Source organism: Gymnogyps californianus, chromosome 2 (genome assembly GCF_018139145.2).
Source record: "Gymnogyps californianus isolate 813 chromosome 2, ASM1813914v2, whole genome shotgun sequence".
Classification (NCBI taxonomy): domain Eukaryota; kingdom Metazoa; phylum Chordata; class Aves; order Accipitriformes; family Cathartidae; genus Gymnogyps; species Gymnogyps californianus.
The window spans coordinates 109,480,817-109,503,735 of record NC_059472.1 but is presented as its reverse complement, the minus strand read 5'-3'; the positions used below and the strand labels follow the sequence as shown (position 1 = coordinate 109,503,735).

Sequence of the window (22,919 nt, the reverse complement as noted above, 5' to 3'; positions counted from 1 at the left end):
ATTTAGCTGAATACCACCAGACTTCCACCTTTACAAGGCTACTTTTTTGCTCCCCTTTGTCTAAGTCACTCCACAGATCAACAAGACCAAAAAAAAAAAAAAAAAAGAAAAAAAAAAGAAAAAAAAAGGTAACTGATGCACTATTGTAGACTTAGTCCTTTAGAGACGACATCCCCTGCCAGGCTATTTAATAAGGTAATAGAAGCAATTAACATGCAAGATTCTTAAATCCAGGGTTTGTCAGCTACTTAGCTGTAACATTTCGAATTAAGGCCTGGCAACAGCATTTGATTTCCAGGACAAACACTGCTGTCTGTTATCGCAAGTCCCTGTGCTTGGTACGAAAGCATAGCCAACAAAACATGCTCCAACTTTTCTTATTGCTTCTTCAAAAAGCAGAATATAAAGAGTAAAAGAAAAGCATCACATGCCCCATCACCTTAAACGTAAAAAGAGGCCAGAAAGGAGACTGCTAAACAGAACTTGGTCCTATCCTTCTTATCTCCTGCAAAACATTTTGTGCTGGGGAAAGCATCACATTGACAAAGGCGGGGGGGGGGGATGTTGGGTGTTAAAAAAATAGAAGTCTGCAATGTTAAGTCAACCTCCTACCACAGTCCAAAGAAAAAGCTACTGTGACTGCTCCTACACGCAGCAATGCTGTAAGAGATTTACAGTTCACATTTCAGGTAGCAGCATGAGTAATTATTCCATAAACCAAGCCTGCTTTTCATCAGCCCACCCAGAAGCCGGCCAGGGAATCTGCCAAGGAGGGCTGTCAAAAGCAAGAATCAATTTGCATAAATTTAATTAAATGGCATACTTTCAAATGTCATGCAAATCAGAAGTGCACAACACAAGACAGATAGCAAACCTAGTTAAGGATAGAGAAGAGCAAACAGTAGGGTTGTGGTAGCTCCGCGGTTATATTTATGCCCTAGAAGGGGCCTGGGATTTTTGCTCTGACGTTCTCGAGAGCTATATCTTAATAATGGAGTAATTTACGGAAGACATTCTTTGGCAAGACACATGAACCTACGCTTTTGAAAACCAATATAATTTTTAAAACTCTTGGGATGAAGATTCAAAGAATTTAGGTCAATGTTCTCACACCCAGGACTCTGATATCAAATTGTTTAAATACATGGCCCTTTTCCAAGAAAGCCTGAAGTCTAGTAACTACTAGCACCCTGAGAAGCAATTTTACCCACTTATTTCATCTTTACAAACACACCTATGTAAGTATTTTGAGATTTTTAGGTGCCCACCCTAGGGTTCTGGTTTGAAAGTCTAGACCTAGAAAGACATAAAATGCAAGCCTTACAATCTAACAGGCCTGCATACAGGTCTCTCTGTAAAAATAGAGGTCTATATGAACACAGAATGATTCACCTTATAAGCTTGCATGAGCATGTGGATGACTCCGGGGGCACCATGGCACCAGTGAACCAGTCTGTCAGTCTCATTGCTCAGTGATGATGGGTAATTCCCAGATCTGAACTTTTTATGACGCACATAGTCAATGCTCGGCTTTACCAGCTCTGCCAGGGTCTCCTGGTCCACATTTGCGATTGGCTAAAAAAGACATTAAAAAAAAACACCACCAAAACCATAAACAGAAGTACTAACAAATTGTGTGTCAACACTTAATTCTATGATCTATTTTCAAATATCCTACATATGTGCCCTTGATCCGAATACTTTGAATCACTTCATACAGATTTAATTAATGTCTGCTTACAATACCCTTGTGAAGAGCATTTTTACAGCTACTGTAGAGACAAAGAAATTGGGGCACCAAGTTGTTACCTGTCTTACTGGAGGTAACACAGAAAGACTATGCAAGAACTGAGAACAGAATATGGATTTCAAGACTCCCAGGCCTCTCTTTATACCTTAAAATAGAGAGAACACTTATAAGAGAAAAATGGTTTTATAGCTACGTTGCTCATAATAGACACTTAAAACACAATGCGTTACACATTTTGTTTTAAAAATAACTAACGTAGACAAACCTGTCCTATTTCCAATAAATGAAGAAGAGTGTATGTATTGGCATACCTGGCAAAGGTTTATGAAGGTTAAAGTTTTCCATCATAAACAAAACACCCTGAAGCTATGAGCTATAAATCTGCATTTCCAATTTCAGAAGCAACAGATACTTCTCCAGGTAGCTAAACATCTTTGTACTGCAAACTCATCCTTAGATTGCTCTTCTGAATTTTCTTTCTCATTTCTTCTATTTAGTTTACATCCTTGCCAAAAGGAGAATATATCCATCAACCTGCATGCTCCTTGTAAGTAAAGGTTTAGAAGCCGAGTATCTGTTGGGTCTGTAGTCGTTCTTTGCTGGCATTCCCTCCTCTACCAGCCCATTTTACAGTATTTTCATAAGAGAGCTCTCTAGTTTTACACAGCCTACATGATTTCTGGAATTCCTGCAAGCTGTGGGAACAACTGCAGAAATTGGAGTCTACAGGAGCCTAATAACTGAGCTTATTTTTTTAAATAACTTGTCTTTGTTGCTGACTCAACGTCATACAATTTCACTGTTTCCCACCAGCTCCAGCACATTTGCATCCAATAGGTGAGCACACTGCTACGATTGACAGTCTAACAGCCAAATGAAGGAAGACTTTCAATAGCTGTATTTTCAGTAACCTGAAAAAAACAAAAGCCTCTATTTCACCTCAGCCAGGAAAGCTTTGCCAGACTTCTGCCTACCAGGTCCCTCAAGCAAACTCCACCTCTGCACTTTTCTGAGAGGAACAGAAACCTTCACGCTGCTAATCAGAAGTACACCCGAATACAGATCAGCTTATCATGAAGAACACCCCAGAGTGGACCAGCTCTCACTCAGATGCTGACCTGTGGGGTAGGGAGGCTCTGGGGGAAGCTTTGTTTCGGGGCTCTGATTTCACACTGTACCCCTGCAGCAGAAGGCAAAGCAGATGGGTACCAGCAATAAATGCCTTCAGTCTTGAGCTGTGCAAGGCAAGCCCAGCCCAGCCCAGCACGTCTGTCCTTGGAAAGTAAATTCAAGAACAGCAGAGCTCTTTACAAGCCTCCTTCTCACCTTGTGCTTCCATGGAGGTCTGAGTACAAGTGAGTTCTTTGCCCAAGCTGCTGAGGTTCCCAGCACCTACTTTCAACAGCAAAAAAGTAACCTAACAGGTATGTGTGCTGACTCTCTGGCCAAGAGCAATGATATGCAAACAGACATTTTTGCCTCAGGGCTAGTGAAAGGGGCTAGGATTAGAGATTGCCTAGCTAGCACTTCAGAATTCCCCCTCTACCTCCTGGATGAGTTATTTAACACTGCTGAGCTCTTACTATTCCAGTAGTCTTCTGTAAATAAATCCAGCAATACATGTTTCCTCATAAAGATGTTGTACAGAAATGATGATCAGTGACCTTCACATCTCAGGTGTTATGTTGGACACCCTTTTTTGTTATCAACCAACCACTCAACAAACCATCTCCTGAATTCTTTGCTGAATTCTCCTCATTTGGCGTGGGAGGGATGGGGAAAGGATGGACTCCGATATGCCATCTTCTTCTGCAGTGGATGACTCAACTCCGTGTGACTCACAATATTTAATGTACAGTGAAAAGACAGTAATCTAATGCTGCATAAACAATGGCTTTGTGGTAATTCTTAAAAGCAGCAATTATATGTAAAGGAAAAGATAGTTATGATTTTAACATGTAGACAGAGTAGCTTCTGCTTAAACCAAAAAGCACTGTGCAATTATTTCTGCTATCAGCCTTGAATAGTAAATGAAGGATGGAGCCTTTAAAAGAGGCTTCTTTAAAGGACCAGATTTTTCTCAGAAAATCTAGCAGAACCAGGGAAGGAAAAATGGAAGCCAGGAAGATGAGGGAGCCGGAAGGGGGTGGACTACCCTGTTGAAGAAAGCAGAAAGTGAAGATAAAGGCACAGTAACTCAGGGCAGCCTGAGGCCCCGGTGAGATGGTCACTGCAGAAAATGACTGTAGTGAGGTTAAGACATGCTCCCAGGTAGCAGAGCAGTAGCCACTTCCACAGCAAAGTAAGCTGCTTTAGCCTGAGCTACTGGTGGAAGTGGTATGAGCTAATCTGAAACAGATGGGGAGAAGTCACAGCATCTTTTGCAAATGAGGAACGGCTGAGCAGTGGCGACACCAAATACCAGCTCAGTCACTTCTGCAGTGAACATTTGTACGCAGCTTCAGCCTGTGAGGACGTACAATCCTTCCACTTGCCTGAAGGAAAGTCATTCTGCATGAGCTGGTAAGAAAATTAACATTTACAAAGATGCACAGACTGGCAGCGCCTTTAAAAACCAGAAACAGGTACAATAAAAATTTTGCAGCTCTATGGCTATCTTCTATAATGAATCTTAAGGCTCTTTTTCCAGATTGTATCCAGAAATAAGATATACAGGTCTGTTTTGAAAAACATCATAATCCTACTGGAGAATCTCAGGGCAGGGGGGAATGGATTTAAGTGTGGGAAAGAGAAGGCATACAGAAGAGAGGAATCTCACTCAGGACAACAGAAGAGGAGAGCAGGGGTCATAAATGTACTAAGGGACTTCAGATTTTTGGGGGAGAGATGGGGGAATAAGGAAGAGGAAGAACATCTAAAGAATAAAAGCATATTGAAGACTAATGTGTGACTAAGGATAGTCTTCCAAAAGCTTCAAGACAGTGAAAAAAAAGAAAAGTCACCAGAGAAGAGAGGAAGGGCATGGAGGCCAGGAGGACAGGAGGCACCAGCTGTGCACTCATTTAAGAACAGCAAAAAATTGAAGAGTGATGGATGGTGGGTAAGTGAGTATTTAGCTGGTCTAACTGCAGGCACCAGAAGCAGTATGAGAATGAGGGAAGGCACCTCACTGTCTCTGTTGAGGATAGGAAACTTCAGCTCCTGGAATGCCGGTGCTCTGAACTACAACTCAAGGGTTAATTCACTCTAATGCAAGGATACCTGAGTCACAGTTTTCTTCTGCTACCAGGGCCTGATCTAGCATCTCTGCACAGTTCCGTGCTGCAGAGTCTAACTCCAAATTGTGAGACTCTGACCCAGCACAACACTGCACATGCATGAAAGCTGAAGATAAGAACCTCTGATGCAAAACAAGAAACCACTGGTGTTTCACGCCAGCCCACAGAAGACACTCTTACCTGCATGAGCATGTAATAGATTCCAGCCACTCCATGGGCCGCTCCAACATATTGCTTCCTGTGCCACTGGTACAACAGAGGACAACGGTCTGTTTTCCGCTCCTCCTTTGAAAAATTTTTCCCCGATTCAATAATAGCATCTATTACCTAAAAAAGAGAACAGACCCATTCCATCTGTCTCACTTGCTTTGATTCAGAGGGTTTTGCTTTGTCATGACTAAAACCACAGTAAAGAATAAGCCACAATAAACAGTGATAGGACAACAATATTCAGTTCATTTGGACTTGAGTGTTGAGGAAGAAATGGAATTTTTCCTAAATGATGGAATCACTTATATTTCTAAGAGTAGAAATTTAACATATAAATATTTCTAATCACTTTTTTCCAGACCTGCCTTCTCTGGTTCTGGTATCTGCAGAACAGTCACGCATCTTTCCCACACTGAATGCTCCTTCTTTTCACTTAAACACTTCCACACTTCTGTCCTAAGGTTTTTCATAACAATTTCTCATCCTCAAATGCTCCAAAACTAGTTACATACTAGATCCATTTCCATGGACCCACGTGCACTGGCCTGTCTCAGTCCCAGCTGGGCAGCAGGGAATGGGGGAAGAGATTAGAGGGACGGATGAGACCGACTTCCCAGTTCTAGGTCCCTCTCCTCTCCAGCACCCCTCTCTTAATCCCTTGAATTATGTGAAGGACTGATTCCAGTTCAACTTCACTGATGCTGTGGCACTGGAGAGAGAAGAGTATCCTACCTCTTTGATAACAGACTGTGGGACAGTGTCCGGACCAACTTCAGTATTCAAGTACAGCAAGGCATATAGGTAACCTGCTCTGCCATAAAGCAGTTCATCTGGAAGTTCCGCATCTGTGCTTACGACTGTCCTTTGGAGCTGCAACAACCTGCATCAGACAAGGAAGGTGGGGAGAGAGAGCACCTTCTCTAGAGACCATACTGGACTATGTATCGTACAAGCCATCAATCAAACCAGAAGCACAACAAGTGCCGAAGCCCCACCACTTCCCTTCAGTCCTCCCGAGTTCAGCTGGCTGCCAGGTTTACACACAGGAGCGCTGCGTGCCTGCCATCCCTGACAGATACGCAACTTGGAGCCAGAGCCAGGTGAGTATTAGTGCAACTATCAGGTTTTTGTGCAGACAGAAACAGATGTATGGGTGCAGGGCGGGGGTTGGAGGAGGCTGCAGAGCTACTCCAACAAACAGGGAAACCTCCTGAAGCCTCTGGGAATTTCACCTAAGTGAGGACCCTTAATTGTAGATGTGTAACAGGGAAAAAACAAAAACAAACAAAAAACCCCAATACCACCATTCAGCACTCCCCCCCCCTAGACAACACGTTGTCTCAAATGTTCAGCAGCTCCATTTTGAAAAGGGTACTGCTATTATGCACAAGTGTTTTGCTTGCTTTTAGCAATGGAAAAAAACCCTTGGGCTGGCCATCACAACTCTCATTTGCTCCAGAGAGACTCCCTGCTATTATTCCACCAATCTGCATTAGAATTGAGGTGGAGCAGAGATCTGTTTTCCTGCCCACTCCCTCCCTGTCTCTTCCTATCTTTTGCAATTAAATTGGCCATTAGATGAAACCATGGAGATGATCACATTTTAAATTGGAGAAGGGGGCAAGACAATCTGGATTAAGACCAAATTCAATCCCAGATCCCCCCAGCCACTATTACTCAGCAGAAATGTTAGCATTAACATCATGCCGGAGCAAAAACACTGACCCCAATGGCTTGTTTATGCTGTCACTGCTTAATACGAGGGAAAAGCCACTCACCAAAAAAAGTTTTATATTATCATTCCTTTCTTGGAACTATGCTTTGGACTTAGAATTAAATTATTTTCTTTTAAACTGCCCACTGTTAAGTTTTATTATTCAAATCATATAACTGGACAGCTACAAGGCAAAAAGTTAAAAGTGCAATCATAGATTACATTTTGACATCTATAATGTACCACTCATCTGGTGTCATGAATATATTTGTAAACAAAAGGAAGAAAAGAAACAAATAATCAAACTAACCTCCTTTTCAGTCCTCCTCCTAGAAATGACTTTCCAAGGAGAGGCGAGACTAAAAGATTTATTGCTAATCTCATTTTGCTATACTTGTGCTTCTGGCCTTACAGCAAGACTGTTTTCCTAGCTGCATCCCAAATGCCACGCCCACATTTACTGCCAGTTCTAAAAACAAAAAACGCCAAACCTACCACCCATTTCAAAACTGAAATATTCATTCAGGAACAGCAGCAGAGATTAATCACACTAGGGTTCTAGATTAGCAAGAGACCAATTATATTTCCAAATATAAATCAGAATGGAGATGAGGACACAAGGCTAGTCCGCAAATTCTGGCAGCCTAAGGTATGCTGCTGGACCGCCAGCAGGTGGATTGCTGGTGCCGAATGCAAACCCCACAGGGCTCCAGTGCTTCCAGCCCTCACCAGGACAGCTATCAGCTCTGTACCAGCAAAGGGACAGTCAGTTCTCCAAGGAAGCTCTACATCTAAATGGGATTTCTCAAGACATTTGTTACATTTAGATTACTTTGAAAAGGGGCTGGAATTTTTTCAGGCTACCCTTCATATGCTCTGACCTAATTAAAGCCCTTGCCTTTGATGGTTCAGCAAATACCTCCTCTTCGTTTTATTAAATCTTTGTCATGTATCAATTGGATGTACCGTGTTTCTGTCTGGATGTTTCTAGATCCCTGCAGTGTATGTGTTTTGTAATGAATCTACAATTGAGACCCACTCTTTACAGGAAGCATCACATACTGTGCAAGCACTACATATTGCCGATGACAAGTGTGCGGCTTTTGTTAAATGTCACTTCAATATAACAAAATCAAAACGTGCATGCACTACAGATATGCCCAGGACATCCTGTCCTTACAGCGATAGAGGACTCAAGATAACCCACTAAATATGAATCAAGTGTAAGCCAGCTTTAATAAAGCTAAAGCCTATTTTGTATTCTTCTACTGAAAATGTATCAGGGGAGAACGTGTCTCCATTTTTTAATCCTGTCCTCCAAAACTTCACTTCCTAATGTAACTGAACCAATGCTCTCTACAAATGAAGGGCATGGCTTTTTCCACCATCAACCACTTACTTGGCAACACATTCTTTAGATTCACTGTCGTTTTTCAGCTTGTGATAAACCACTGCACCCACTGCCAGTGGCCCAGCATCACCACAGAGGAAAGTAACTCTTCTGCCATTCAGATTGCGAAGGATTCTCTTCACATAATCAAGAGATCGCTGCAAATGGCTCTGGTTTTTCGTGACACGGTACAGTTGCAGATATAAGAGGGCAATACCTGGAACAACCACATGAAAAAGAGATACTTTCATTTACTTTTCCTTCTAAGTATATCATATTCCCCTCTTTAGTGCCTCTGAACCAGTACCTCAAATGTGAACAGGTATTCGGGCAATTAAAACATGTCAGTCAAGGGTCCTAGCTTATGCAACGGGAAGGCATCAGGCCATCTATTTTGATGACATTTCAATTTGGATTGTGACAAAAATAAAAAAAATTGTCAGACTGAAGCCCAACGGTAGACTCACAATTTGCAGAGAATGAAGAAAATTCATGACACAGGCACCAATTCTTGGTGAAGAAATCACTGAAGTCTCAAAAACTTGGGCTAACAAGCATGTGTACAACCAAGTACGTTGACTGTACAATACTCATCTATTATATGCAAGAAGTTAATTTCTTCCATTTGATTTGTAAAAGCATCTTTTGATGAGTTTTTGGATTCAATTTGCCAAGTTCTTTATAACCCTTAAATGTATTTCACAACAAGATTATGAGCTTCTACAAGTTAAGCTGGTTTGTAAAAGCCAGAAAGCAAACAAGTCCTCAGAGAATGCCGGAAGGTAACACCAAGCTTCGCTCCATTAAACTCATTACATAGTTTTCCATTAAAACAAAACAAAGCCAAACCTTAAAAATTGCAACAATGTAGACTGAAGAAAGTGAAACAAATCCATCTAAGTGGATGTTTATTGGCCAACTGCAAGCATACACGTGCAGAAGCAAAACATTTACCTCCAGACCATCCTGCATCTCAAACTCGTTTCTGAACAGGGAGAGTACTCTCCTGAGCCACAACTAAAGCTGAGTACACACAAGGCCCACTTAGCTCCACAGAGAGGCTACCTGAGGAGTACAAGAAGAATAGCACCACAAGAGTGCTGGTACATCCTCAGATGTTCTCCGGACTGGCTTTGAACAGGCCTTTCTAGATAAGCCCAAGAGGAAAGCTGCAGAGCTCGGTTAGCCCAATTTAGTGGCACAGGAACTTGTGGGCTACTTACTGGGATTTCTGTAACCCTCTTTTATGTTGCAACAAATGTGTAGGTATCTGGGCTTGATCAAAGGATGATCAGAAAAGTAGCCATGAGGCCCAGTTCATCCAACTCTTCCTGGTGCAACACCCTTAGAATGGCTCCTCCAAGATGTCTGGCACATACAAAGAGTATTTGTATAAGCAAGACAGACTCTAACATGAGTCCTATGATTGTAACGTGCCAACAGTACGTGCTCCAAAATTTTAAAGATGTTTCACAAAGTACAAGCCAATGCTCAGGACTGCACTGCCAATAAGATTTGTCTAGACTTCGTACATAACAAGCAGGGCCGTTGTTTTCAGCATTGCTTTTACCTTCTGATTTGCACACTTAGCAAAATGCTGCAAGGAGCAAGTTTGGGAAGAAAGTATTTGCACCAAGTATTTTAAAAGCCAGATCATTTAAACATTTTTATTCAGAGTGATTTCCACAGGAGCCTTGAAAGAAGTTTACAACTTGGAATAGACGTAGTCGGCAATCCTTCTACAGGATGGAAAAATCCCACTCTCATTAGACCGCGTTACTTGTTCATCTGTCTTCTTGTTTCAGCTAATGATGGCTGTGTTACTTTTAGCTTATGACTCATTTTCAGCATGCTCTGGTTTGTCAGCCGTAACTTCATTTGTCAGTCACAGTGTCAGAACACAGCTCCCCAGGAGCCTACCACTGGAGATCGTCTGCACTCACTTAGCAGCCACTCACTTTCAGACCTCGAAACACATCTACCTTTTAAGTCTGAGTTGTCTAAAACTTCCCCACCCATCCACCCACAGCACCATCTGTACTGAAACATCAAGAAGAAAGCAAGCAAATTTTACCCTTTCATTGCCAGAATTAAGCCTGAGCATGGGCAAAGCCTGGAGAGTTTTTCCAGGCTGCTCCCCCTCACAACACAAAGATAAAAGAATAGATCTTCTCAGGCCACATTTCAAACATGCTGTGCTAAAAGCATAAGTATGCCCGAAGCATGAGCTAGACAGAGCAGGAATAGAATATGCCATTGTAATAGCAAAGTGGCACCTAAGAGGCCTAGACTGAGGAGTGTTTTGGCAGCTTGAAGAGCAGCGGCCGCATCAGGCTTGACAACTGCAGGCTCTGCCTAAAGGATCAGAAGGGCTCACTCACATTTGTACAGCATCAGTGATGCAATGCTAAATGAACGATGGTACCTAGCAATAACCAGTGCTTGCATATGCCTGTTTATCTTCATGAACTTCACAATCTTGCAACCCCACCTCCATACTCCCCTCCTCACACATTCATTTTATCATTTTTGTACAGACAGAACAAGCACAGCCACACTATCCATATTCCAGATTTTAAGGCTCGAAGCTCCTGGGCACAGAACACCTCCCCGCCACCTACCCGCTCCCCGCCCAATGATTAGAAGATGTTGTTCCCGTTAGACAACTGCTAACTAATAGTCAGTTGAACAGAAAAAGGTGAAAATAACTCATTTTAAGAAAACCTTAAGAAACAAGAGGTAAACCAAAAGAGCAGCCTTAGAAAATCCACTCATTTTGCAAGACAAATATTGCCATATACAAGAGCCAATTATCTCTCTGTAACTTTGTCTGCTGAAGTCAATGAAAGTCATTCCAGACAGTAGTGACCAAGGGTCCAGAGTCAAAAGAAAGCAACTCACACAAATGCCTGTATCAGAGTATTTCTGCTACTCCTGTGACAATATCAGAACCTCCTCCTGTGAATAAACCCAATTACATCGTTTAACAAACACACTTCATTCAAATTCTAGCTTTCTCACCAGTCCAGCCAGTATAGGCAGAGCAGTCATGTGGATCTGCTGTCTTCAGCCCTTCCTCCATTTGTTGCAGAAGGTCCCTGATTTTTGCCTGGATCCGTTTTGAGAAGCGAGCACTGACCTGAAAACAGGAGACAGGAGAAAGGGAGCGAGTCAGAAAAGGAAAGAATCCAAGAATGCAAACCATCTGCTCCACCTTCTTCATTTGGGGAAAAAAAACCCCAAACCAAAACACAAACAAACAAAAAATAGCTAGGGAATAAATACTACATACAGCAATCAGCAGTGTCAAGGTGGTTCATCTTAAGTGTGATCCATGTAATGCATTCTGATTACATATTAGAGCAAGTTACTAGTATCTACATTAGACAAAAATTATCTGGGGATGCTTTAAAGTCACATGAAGAGCAGCTATGGACACTGTGACAGTACGTAATTATATGCTGCCTCTTATCTCAGGCTCTTAATACAGTAAGCAAAGCTTCTCTGAGCTGAGTAAAAGGTAAATAGAAGCCAACAGAAGACAACCATCTGCTGCCACTCCACGGGCCTGTACTCCATTCAGGGTCCTGCTACCAACACCATGTTATGGACGAATACTGCACAGTGAACCTACAAGCCCCATGTTATAGGTGCTTGCTCTCATCACAAGGTCCCTGCACATCCTTTGTGGCGCTATGGAGCAGGAAATAGCTAAAGGAAAATAAATGCTCATATTTGAGACAATCAAGCCAAAGTCAAGCCATCATCTTTAATGATGTGCTCAATCACATCATCCATGATGTAGTCACATTTTCTTCTTAAATCCAAGAGTTTTTTTGATGCCCCAGTTTGTGATCAGCACACGGAAGGCAAGTCGCCCAAATGCCCTTCCTCCTGCTTCTTGCTCTCTCCTCTCCCCAAAACAATATTAGGATTGACACGCTTTATCATGAGAGGAGGTTGTTAAATGCAGTGATGTATTAAAGAACAACTACCTGAAAGAAAGAGCTAGGCACAAAGACGATGAGTAAAAGTAGCTCGGCAGCTTCAGCTCATGCATGAAGGTGAAGAAACAAATCTTTGATTTTACACATGGCTTGCTTTTACTTTTGACCAAGAGAAGTTTACATAGATGCTATATATGAAATATAACAGAGGATACTTTACTCTTGCCAACATTTCTCTCTCATTAAGCATACTGTATGGGAAGATATATTACTGATTACTCCCTTAAGCCTATGGAATGTGCAAATAGTCAATTAACTAGAATTTATTGCCCTATTAACTTCCATGGGAAAGAGTATTCATGAAGTCCCTTCACAGGACGATTCTACATTTGAGTGGGAGCATCAGGAACAACAATCAAAAATGTTTGCTTTTTTATTAAACAGCATCACTTATTAATCAGCTTTTCCTATTAACACATTTATTAAAAACTACTTTATATATTTAAATAGAGCTTAAGGGCTAGGTTTACTTATAGCACAATTTATCTACTATAGAGCTATAGTAAGCATCTGATGTCTATTACTCTTTGGCCTTAATATGGCGTTAAGCATCTTTTTGTTAGGAAACTGTACGACACACACACACCATCCCCCCACCCTTTTGACCAGTTCAGTGAAGTCTCAACACAAAGCAAAACCTTTCCCAAGGGCAGGGCTTCTCTCCTTCAAAAGACAGCTATGCCAATGCTAAGGCATATGGTGAAACAGCGTGAGGATATCCACACGGATGCATCCAGGCACAGCACTCAGTTTATGCAACAAGAGTGAACTAAGGTTTCAGACTCCAAGTTTATTTACCTACTGCACATCACAAGCAGGCTCGTTATCTTTTTGTTCTGACAATACACCTGCTGTTACCAAATCAGGAGATTTTTTATCAAACACCAGATCAAATTACTTAGAGGCAGGAGGGGAGTACTAGGACATTAGGACACCTGGGTTCTGCTTTGAAACCCCAGTATCATACAAATAATTTAGCTCAGGTTGGCATATCCCTCCCTCTCTCTAAAACGGGAATTGTAACTTACCTATCTTGATTCAGTGCCTGGAAAAGCACAGATGAAAGGATTTTTTTATTATTATTACAATTATCAGCCTAAACGAAGCTACTCCCAAGCTTATGCCAGTGTGAATAGGTTGAGTGGCAACAAATTTTCCCCCAGCTACCTGCTCCTCCACCACTGCCTCTTTTTTTTTTTTTTTGGTTGCTCTGAAGCTTTAACAACCGAACAATGTCACTGTTCATTTGATAAGATTCCACTATAAACTTATAACAGATGCTTACATGCACTAGAATAAATTAATTACATAAAGAAACAAACGTTGAAAGGTGGCTTTAGAAGATTTATAAACCTCCTTCAAGGAATCTTATGGCAGCATTACAGCTGAGCATAAAGCACGCTAATTCGTGTTGAGCGCAGATTGATTTTCATGAAGCATATTCATTTCATGAGGATGATTCCAGCTGGCATTAAGCCTTTTCTGCAGGTGACTCTTGTTATTCCTGTAGGGACAAACAAAAACCAGGAAGCCTGACCTCTGATATCCAGTATCACATTTACTTCTGGTTCACAACAGACTGATAACAGGAGCTGAAGAGTATCTTTAACTAGAAAAGGCTCTCTCCAGGAATTCAACTGCTGCATTACCTCTCTGCTGCTGCAGGAAGAACAACCACTACCATCCCAACCACTGCTCAAGTTTTACATTGGCAAAACACAAAAAACGAGAGCTCATGCCCCATTATACCCAACAGAACCCTGCACCATACTGATTATGGTAACAAGAAAGGCTCATTATCAGCATGAAACAAAAGTAGTGCAGAAAAATACAGATATGTTGGTTTTGCAAATTAATTGTTTTGTGATTTCTTTGAACCATATCACTTTTTCCATTGCAGTGAGGCAGTATGCAAAACTACCTCGCAATCCAAAGCCTTTTAAAGCCAACAAAAATGTAAGGAACGTAAGCATATACGTAACATCACTCACCTTTGGCACTAATGACATGGTGTCCAAGTTATGCTGTCCTTGTCAGCAATACCTGTTTCCCCTATCTGCTTGCTTTAGTTTGTAGGGTTCCTAAAAAGAACTTAAATCATCTTCTTTTGTAAACCCAGCACTAAAACTACACACACATTACAAAAAATACACCATGATGCAAATAAAAATCTCCTAAAAGAAATACACATTTCACTTGCAGTTGATATTACAGTAACGAACCAATTCTTACTGACCTACCTCTCCATTACAGCCATATCCAGTTTTACAGCCATGGCTTTAAAAGGAACCAGCACTAAGAGCAGATGAGGCAATAAGCAGCTGCTATGTATGTGTTTGATACCATGATCTCTGGTAGGTAAGAGAAGCCTGTAACTTAAAGTCTTGCATGCACGTTTGGACAGTGCTTACATAAGTCTGACAATGCAACCGTGAGACCTCATGGCACTCCTTTTGTGGTTAGAAGTAATACTCTGGTTTGACTGACACAGGGTGAGTTATCTCATTTGCCTTTGTCAAAGACATTTAGATACCGATGTGTTTTTCAAAAACACCTCTCAGCGTTTATTTGCATCATGATACATCTATGCCAAGTAACTTGTGCACACTCACAGCAGGACAATGGAGACCTGAGCTCAGCTTCTTCACAAGTTGCCAAAGTACCAGTCTTTCTTGCCATGACCAGCTCCCAAAACAACCATCTTGCTATTAACCCTATTTTACTTCATTAGCTTTTGAGGGATTGATGCTATGTGCAAAACTAGACTGAAGAAGGAAGCAATTGATTCTGCAGAACCAGCAAGGAGATGGCCTATACACACAGTGCTACCCACCAAACAAGCAAAATACACTTTTATTTCATCTCATCTCAGTTCGAATTAGGTTAAGAAGAGATATTTCAGAGAAAAGTGACTTTATTGCTGGTGATGTGTAGAACAGGAGACATAACGTGGTGCTGGGTTTTCTTTCAGCCAAAGTGCATTTCACAGAGAAGAAAATACAGCTCAAGTTGGCACTGCAGCAAGGATTCATTCAAAAACCAAACTTGCATAGAAGACTGCATGTGGGACATGACAGACACTGGTAAGGGAGAACAGGGTGGGGGATGACTCACAGCCCTACTGAAACAAGAAATCCTGGCCGTACTGAAATCATTGGGAACTTTGCCACTGACTGTAAGGGAGCCAGGCTTCACACCCATGGGCTGGAGCACAGGTTTACTGAAGCAGGATGAAGTCTCACACTCACCTCCCCAGAGCTCCTGCAAGAGCAGACCAGAAGGAATGGCAGTAGGATCCCACATGCAGAATCCAGCAAGGTCAGCTGGGAAGTGACTTGCCTTTTTGTACAGAAAAAACAAGTTTTACTTTGTTTTTACCTAAATCAAAAGACTGTTACAGCTTCAAGAGCAGCTTTTTTTCCTTCTCTGAAAATACCAGATACTAAGAAACCTCATTACCCAGCCTCTGAAACAGTTAAACACAGCTCTCTGCTACTACTTCAGGTCCTTGCAGAAACAAATGCCAGTTCTGCAAAACCACATGCTTAATAAATGATTTGAAACACTGCTGTCTGTAGAACACATTGCTTTGTTTTTCAGTGATCTGGCACCTAGTGCCATACATGTGATAGTGGGGGGAAAAAAGGAAAAAAAAAAAGAAGAAAAGAAAAAAAGGGGGAAGGGAGGGAAAGAGAGAGAGAAAACAATAGCTGTAGGGAAACTACTACACTGCTACAAATGCCAACTTAAGAATAGGCTTTAAATGCAGGCATCACCCTACCTCAGAGGAGATGAGGGTGTGAAAAGCATTAAAAGGCAATCCATTCAAGTTACAGAAAGAATTGTTTAAAGCATGTAAGAAATAATGAGACTGTGCCTCTAATGCATTTGTGTGTAAAAGGAGCTATTTGTCTCATTGATGATTAGGTTGCAAAAAAACAAAGCCTAAAGATCTAGATAATCATAAAGAGTCATCAAAAAGCTTCAGATTATTGGTTACAAAAATAAACATGATTAACAGACACCGAGGAACATTATCCTATGTTTTGTGAAATGGAAGCTGATAAAGCAAACGAGCAATACTGAAAATCACTAGTCCTCCAGACAGCCTAACACCAGCATGCTACTTCTTGAAAACTAAGAAAATAGAAGTCTGTTGTGAGTACGATTTAAAGTCACTCACTACACAGAGGTCTCTGCCCTAGCTGGGACATTTTTAGGCCGTCCACAAGTTGTAAAAAAGGTAGAGGTTTTATCTACCAATACTGTCTAAATTATTTTGATGCACAGACAGCAGGTATATTCCACGTATTGAACTTGACAGCATATCAGTGTTGTGCAGTTAGACCCCAAATATAATTTATTTTCACCAGAGAATGAGTACCTGTTATTGCACTTGCCCACGCAGCTAGCCAGAGTAACAATTCATTAACACACAGGTCTGCAAGATAAAACTAGAAACCAGCGAAGAGTGGATGGACCTGAGACAATTTAATCAGAACTTGGGTTTTGATTTTAAAAAGTATCTTCATTCAGAACTGGCTGACTAAAACCAAATAGGCTTAACCATGTGGTTAAAGTGTTGTCCTGAATGACAGGAGAGGCTTTCAATATAAAAGCATCAGAAAAGCGCTAAGTGGCATTTGATACTGATGTGTGCTGTAAGAAAAACACAGCAGTTCTTCCTCTCAGGCTGTGTACACTAACTGCCATGAGTTAGTAATGGACAATGAAGTACAAGAAACTGATTCTCAGACTCAATTTTGGCCAAGACTCACAAAAAGCAAACCAAACTTTCCTTCAACAGGAACATGATCTGCAGTACTCAGAATTCTCTATTAAAATAGCACGCACCTGAGATAGGGTGCCAGGAAATGGCAAAAAAATGGCAATCTCAAGAAAGGCAGCTACTCCATTCCACATCTCTGGCAAAAAAGTGGGAAGAAATATTTACTGGCTCTGGGAGGTTCAATTTTGCCTTCAGTGCAATGAGTGGTATGATTCCCACTAGTGCAAGTGGTTGCAGAATCAGTCCCAGAACAGAGAGAATTTGCTGCTCTCAGCGAGACAACTAAAATGCCCAGTGAGACAGCCCCACAAATATAAAAAATACCACAGGGAAGGGAATGAAGAGTGAGGGAATGACAAAAAACTTCAGATACATTTTTTTAAATATATTTTAAAGGAGGAGGAAGACTGAAAAGCCACATGAAGGAATTTTCAGAACTAACAGGAGATTGAGAAAGCACCAGGAAACTAAATACTGCTAAATCACCCAAAAGATAATCTAAGTATATATTCTGTATCCCCATTAAGTGATAATCTTTGCCAATAAGCATCATTAGCTTTAAAACAGGTTCCCTGTAAGGAGCCCCCTGCAAAGCCTAATTAAGTACATTGTATACGTTTGTCAGAACACACCACCTTTTACTAATATTCTTAAAACATTATGGCAAGCCAGAAAAAACTTACCAAGAAAGAATTGGCCTAAAAAAGAAGTTACTGTTTGGGCATCCTAGTGACCTATCCATAAAGTTTGAATCCAGTTTTGGTGCTCTCAAAGACTACCCTGTGATTCCACAACAAGTCCAGACAATCTTAAATTGAGGGCTGTGATGTGTTAATGTCTTGATTCCAAGGATGCTTTTCTTGCACACACACAAAATCCACATCAGGTTGCCTAGGCCGGGGGTTGCTTCCACCTTTCCCTGCATGAGCAGGTAATACCACCTTGCCTTTGGTTCCCAAGTCACTGGCCTGCAGATGGTATGAAGAGGGCTCCCAAATCACACCTGACTATGCTATGGATGTAGCCACAGAGCTATGGTGGCTCCGAGGACAGCGGGCAATCTGAGGTTGACATTGGTGGGTCACCCACGGAGCCAGGTCCTTGAACAATTACCCCTTACCAGCCACCAGCAAGCTCTCCTCACCCTTCCCCTTCCCAGGAAATCCATTACAGCTTTGTAGCTCTCTACCACACGAAGGTTTTGATAAACAGTTTCTGAGCCAGTACAACTGGCTGCCCCTGCTTTATGCAAGCCTGTGCAGACCTCCCCATTCTCAGTCCCCCACCCAGAGCTAATGGGCAACACAATACCAACAAGTCTTGACATTAATTGCAGCTATAGGTTGCCTCTGCTCCAGTTCAGGTGGGAAAGCAAAGCACAATACTGCTCAGACAAGTTAGGCTTTGGTTCCCAACCTGCGCAGGCCCATAGCCTGATATTGCCACATGTAAGAATAGATTGAGTTTATAACTAGAGTTGCCTACAATGCAGGGGAAACTATCAGAAGAACATCTGCTTTTCAAATATTAATACTTTCCCCAATAAACAATTACAGTGACTTAAAAATTAAATGAAACTTAACAGACAAACTGATTTTCCCATGAACTAGGGAATATGCTTTGTTCTGAGTCTATAGGTGTCTATTAATTTCTCTGCCCCCTTGACCATTTCCATTTTGAAAACTTTTGGACCACTCTGAGATAACATCTGTAGGTACTTTTTCAGGCTAAGGTATCACTATGGGGTCCATAGTGATATATATTTATTTAATTGAAAGATTTGTAGCTTTTTAAACAAAGATTTAAACTTAAAATTGTTTTTCTTATTAATCTAGAATTAATACTCTCTGATGGATTATTACCTTCAGCTTTCTCAAACAAGTTACAGAAGCAATTCAAGTCCACAATACTTTCAGGGTGAAGAAATCTAGTTAAGAAAAAGTGAATTTCAACTACATGAGCAGAGCCCACCTAGATAACCATAGTATTTACTGTGACTGTTTTTAAGAAGGCAATCAGCAGCCCAAAATCTTGTTTTCTCTTCTCCTGTTCCCATACCTTCTAGCTTCCTGAACCATACCTTATGCATATAAACACATGCTTCCATATGCAGCACTTTGTCCCAATTGTCTCACATTTCAGACAACGACTTGAAGAGTTTCTTGTCCTTTTATCAGCAGGATGAATTTTAGATGGCAATCATGGCAGCTTATGAAATCAAATGGAAGGATTAATAATGCATTGCCTTCCATGACAATGGCAGAGCCCTGCACACCTCTAGCTGTCATTACGTGAGTCACTCAGTGCTCACCGCTCCACATAGCAGCAGATGGGAGGAAGAAATTATGCAGTGCACTGAGGGCTTCGGAAAGCTGCTCTCATGTTTAGGAAACTTGTGCTATTATGTACAGCGGTTTACAGAACAGACTTGCCAGCCTATGTAAAGTCCTTTTGTCTTCACTGGGGCTTTAGGCAGGCAGACATTTCTCTGATAGGACTGGGGCCTGTTAAATGCAAAAAAAAAACCCCAAACCAAAACCCACAAACAACAACAAAAGCACCCCAAAATACTCATCACGAAGTCTCATAAAAGTCAGGATAGTACTAGGATTGACAATATGCAAATGCTGCAAAGAATATAAATACACATAAATATACTCATAGCTATGCTCTAGCCCAGAAATATGTAGGACAGTTCCTCAGATTTTACAGATGCAGAAACAAAAGAAAAAGTACACTTGCATCTGCCTTCTCCTATGACATGCACAGAGCTGAAAAAATTCAAAGACCACTGAAAGCTGCTGTAGTTACATCACTTTAATGCGGTACAGATGATTTTTTTCCAGAGGAGCTTCATACTTTTGAACATAACAAAGCCCAGACACCACTTTTTATCAAACACACAAGGAATAACAAGGAATGTCATCCACCATTGATGCTGGGAAAAAACATTTGCACCCACTGTAAAATAGCATACTCATCTACAGCAGAGCAGAACAGACATTCCTAACGTGAATATAGGGCTAGAACTTCTTAACTAACTCATTTCAGCTCTGCCACAAAACAATGTCTCTGAATTTGGATTCATTCAAGAATTAAATCTGAAGTAAATGAGAGTTGAACTATTCTGCAATACAGCTAGTATTCTCTAAAAAAAAAAATGTTTAAGGAAGTTCACTTTCCTCCGATATCAGTTCTCACTTTGGAAAGCTGTAGTCAACCTAGATCAGCAGTAAATGAACGCTTATTTTCTCTTTAAAAAAATGGACATGAAGCATGGGATCTAAACCAGGTACATAAGAAGGATGACTGGCCTACATAAGGCCTTAGAATAAAGTTCTTGGCATGTTTTTTACCAATTTAACAATATGTAGCTGTAGCTGTTCTTGCCATCTCCTCTCTGCCTTCATACTTCAACTCATCATACTTGGATGTTTTTTATATACTGAGAACAAAGAAATCACAGTTCTCTTTCACAAAAAAAAAAAATAGTTTTACCAGCACTGAGTATACTACCAGGGATTTTTGTTAAAGCAAAGCAGATTTCACTTCCAAACCTACCCTTGCTTTTCAAGTGCCAAGTTCTGCTTTTGACAGCTGCAATTAGCTGTAGCAGTAAGACATCAATCCCCCGAAGTATTCTCTTTTGTGCGCTCTGCTTAGCCACACACAACTTCATAAACCTCAGTTGCAACAACTTAGTGAAACCTTTCATTGCCTCGGACTGATGGTGAGCTTCCTGCTCATTCTTACGATGCTCAGGAAGAATGCTGCTCTTGCTGCTGGGCATCACCATCCTCATCCCACCCTATCAGTAAGTCAAGGTAATTCCTTATCTCCACAAGCAGAAAAATATAGAGCTGCGATTAAAGGCTCTCCTCTATTCACCCCAGTGTACAGTCAAGTGAATTAGGAAAGTTAGCTTCCCACCCTGTGCATTTGTGCTTCTAGCAATGTCACCACGCAGTGTTTTTCATCCAAAAGATGACGAAGCAGCACAGTATTGAAAGCTGAAGCTGCTCAGGGGCTAAAATGACAGAAGGTTCATATTCTGGTATTCCTTCTGCAGCTTAAGCCAGCCTGTGTGGTAACAGGACAGAGCAGCTCCTGTGCTTAAAGCCTAAAACGCACGTAGCTCCCCAACCAGCAGCGCATAGTGTCAAGGAGATAAGCGGAGCAGGAAGACTGCGAACCTTGTGTGACCAGCACCACCAGACGGAGCCTCTGCTGGCCTGAACTGACTGCCAGGTGCCTATCATGGTGCACCTGAATCTATAAATGTGTGTATATCAGTAAACATATGCCTTGGAGAGAACGGTCCAGCATCACCTAAAGCCTGAGTGTTGCTGTCACCTGAGGAGAAACTCATCTTTTCTAGATGCACGCTCACCTTTTCCCTTCTCTGTGTGCTTTCTTTGGTGAAACTCGGGCAACTTTTAAGCGGTGTGACAGAACCACCGTGGTAACTGCAGCACAGGCAGCGCTACCTCCAGGCCCGGCACCGTGTTCGCTCGCATTCAGGGGGAAAATAAACAGCTTATGGCAGTCACTTCCACCGACTGCAGGCCGGGCGGCCGGGTTGAGCTCCCGCTTCTTCTCTCGGCTCACTCCGCCCGCCTCTCCCCTCAGGAGCCCTCGAGGTCGCTGCCTCTGCCACGCCGCCCGCGCGGTAACGGCCCGGCGGCCCGCCCCGAGCCCGGCCGGCGGGCAGGGGGCGGCATGGCGGCAGCACAGGGCTCCGCAACGGCGCGGACAGGCCGCGGGTCGCCGCACCGTGCCGCCGGAGGCCGCGGCCGGGCCCAGAGCCCCGCCGGAGGCCGCCCCGGGGCAGCGCCCACGGCCGCCCGCGCTGCGGGGCCGCCCCTGCGGGGAGGGAGCGCCCCTTGAGTGAGGCAGCGCCCGGGGGGCCAGGACGCGGCGCCTGACTGCGCGCCCGCCCGCCGCCCGGGACTCACCTTCCCATCGGCGCCGAAGGGGAGGGACTCCTCCTCCGCCGAGAGCGGCGCCCTGTCTCGCTGGGCGTCCGCCGCGCTGGGGGCGGCGGCGGCTCCGGCTGCGTGGGGCTGGTAGTCGGGGTAGGGGTTGGCGAAAGCCCGCTCCTCCATCTCCGCCTCGCCGCCCAGCTGCAGCTTCAGCCTCTTGGACATGCTCTCTCCCATCTCAGCCGGCCCCCGGCCCGCCTCCCCGCACGGCAAGCCGGCGGGGACACACTCCGCCACGCAGAGCGGCGGGTTTGCAGGAACGCGAGCGCCGCGGCCGGCAGCTGCCCCCGGCTACAGCCGCCGCCTGGCGGGCGCGGAGGCGAGGGGTCCGCGGCGGCCCCGCGGCGCTGGGGCTGGGTCAGGGAGGGCGACGAGGCGCGGCCCGCCGGCCCCGCGCTGAGGGGGCTGCGGTGGCAGTGCCCGCGGCCGCTGGCCCATCTGGGCCGCCTCAGGGCAGAGGCGCCGCCGGCCCCGGCCCCGAGCCGCCGAAGCCCAACTTGGGAAGGCGAAACGGGAGCTACGACGCCGCGGCTCTGTCAGGCGTCCCCGTCAGCCGGGGAGGGGGAGCGGCGAGCGCGGTGGCGGCATCACACCCGCAGGGGCAGAGCGCGGCCGGGGCCGCGACCGGGCCCCCCCGCGGGGAGAGGCAGCCCGCCCGCCCGCGCAGGCTGGGTGGCACCGCTGCAAAGCCCGCCCGAGCTCCTCATCGTCCCCCGCCGGGGCGTCAGTCCCTCGGGCTGCTGCTGCCGCCGGCCGCACGCCGGGCGGCGGAGCGGGGCTCCCGCCGGCTCCTCCCGCCCGTCCCCCCGCGGCGGGGACGAGCCATCGCCCGGCGCAT

General features: G+C 43.7%; 1 protein-coding gene across 2 annotated transcripts in view; it reads right to left on the bottom strand.

The window, feature by feature from the left end:
• The window catches only part of LANCL2 (LanC like glutathione S-transferase 2), a 166,393-nt gene extending 144,091 nt beyond the window's left edge, over positions 1-22,302 (bottom strand). For both annotated transcript variants that reach the window (XR_007766105.1, XM_050892651.1), the window contains exons 1-6: positions 22,055-22,302; positions 11,325-11,442; positions 8,313-8,520; positions 5,932-6,079; positions 5,170-5,316; positions 1,393-1,575 (exon numbers count right to left, since the gene is read on the bottom strand). Coding sequence is in view for 1 of the 2 variants with exons in the window: in XM_050892651.1 (XP_050748608.1) it covers positions 1,393-1,575; positions 5,170-5,316; positions 5,932-6,079; positions 8,313-8,520; positions 11,325-11,442; positions 22,055-22,258 (1,008 nt within the window). In the remaining variant the exon portion in view is untranslated. The remainder of the gene's footprint in view (positions 1-1,392; positions 1,576-5,169; positions 5,317-5,931; positions 6,080-8,312; positions 8,521-11,324; positions 11,443-22,054) is intronic.
• Between the last annotated feature and the right edge of the window lie 617 nt (positions 22,303-22,919).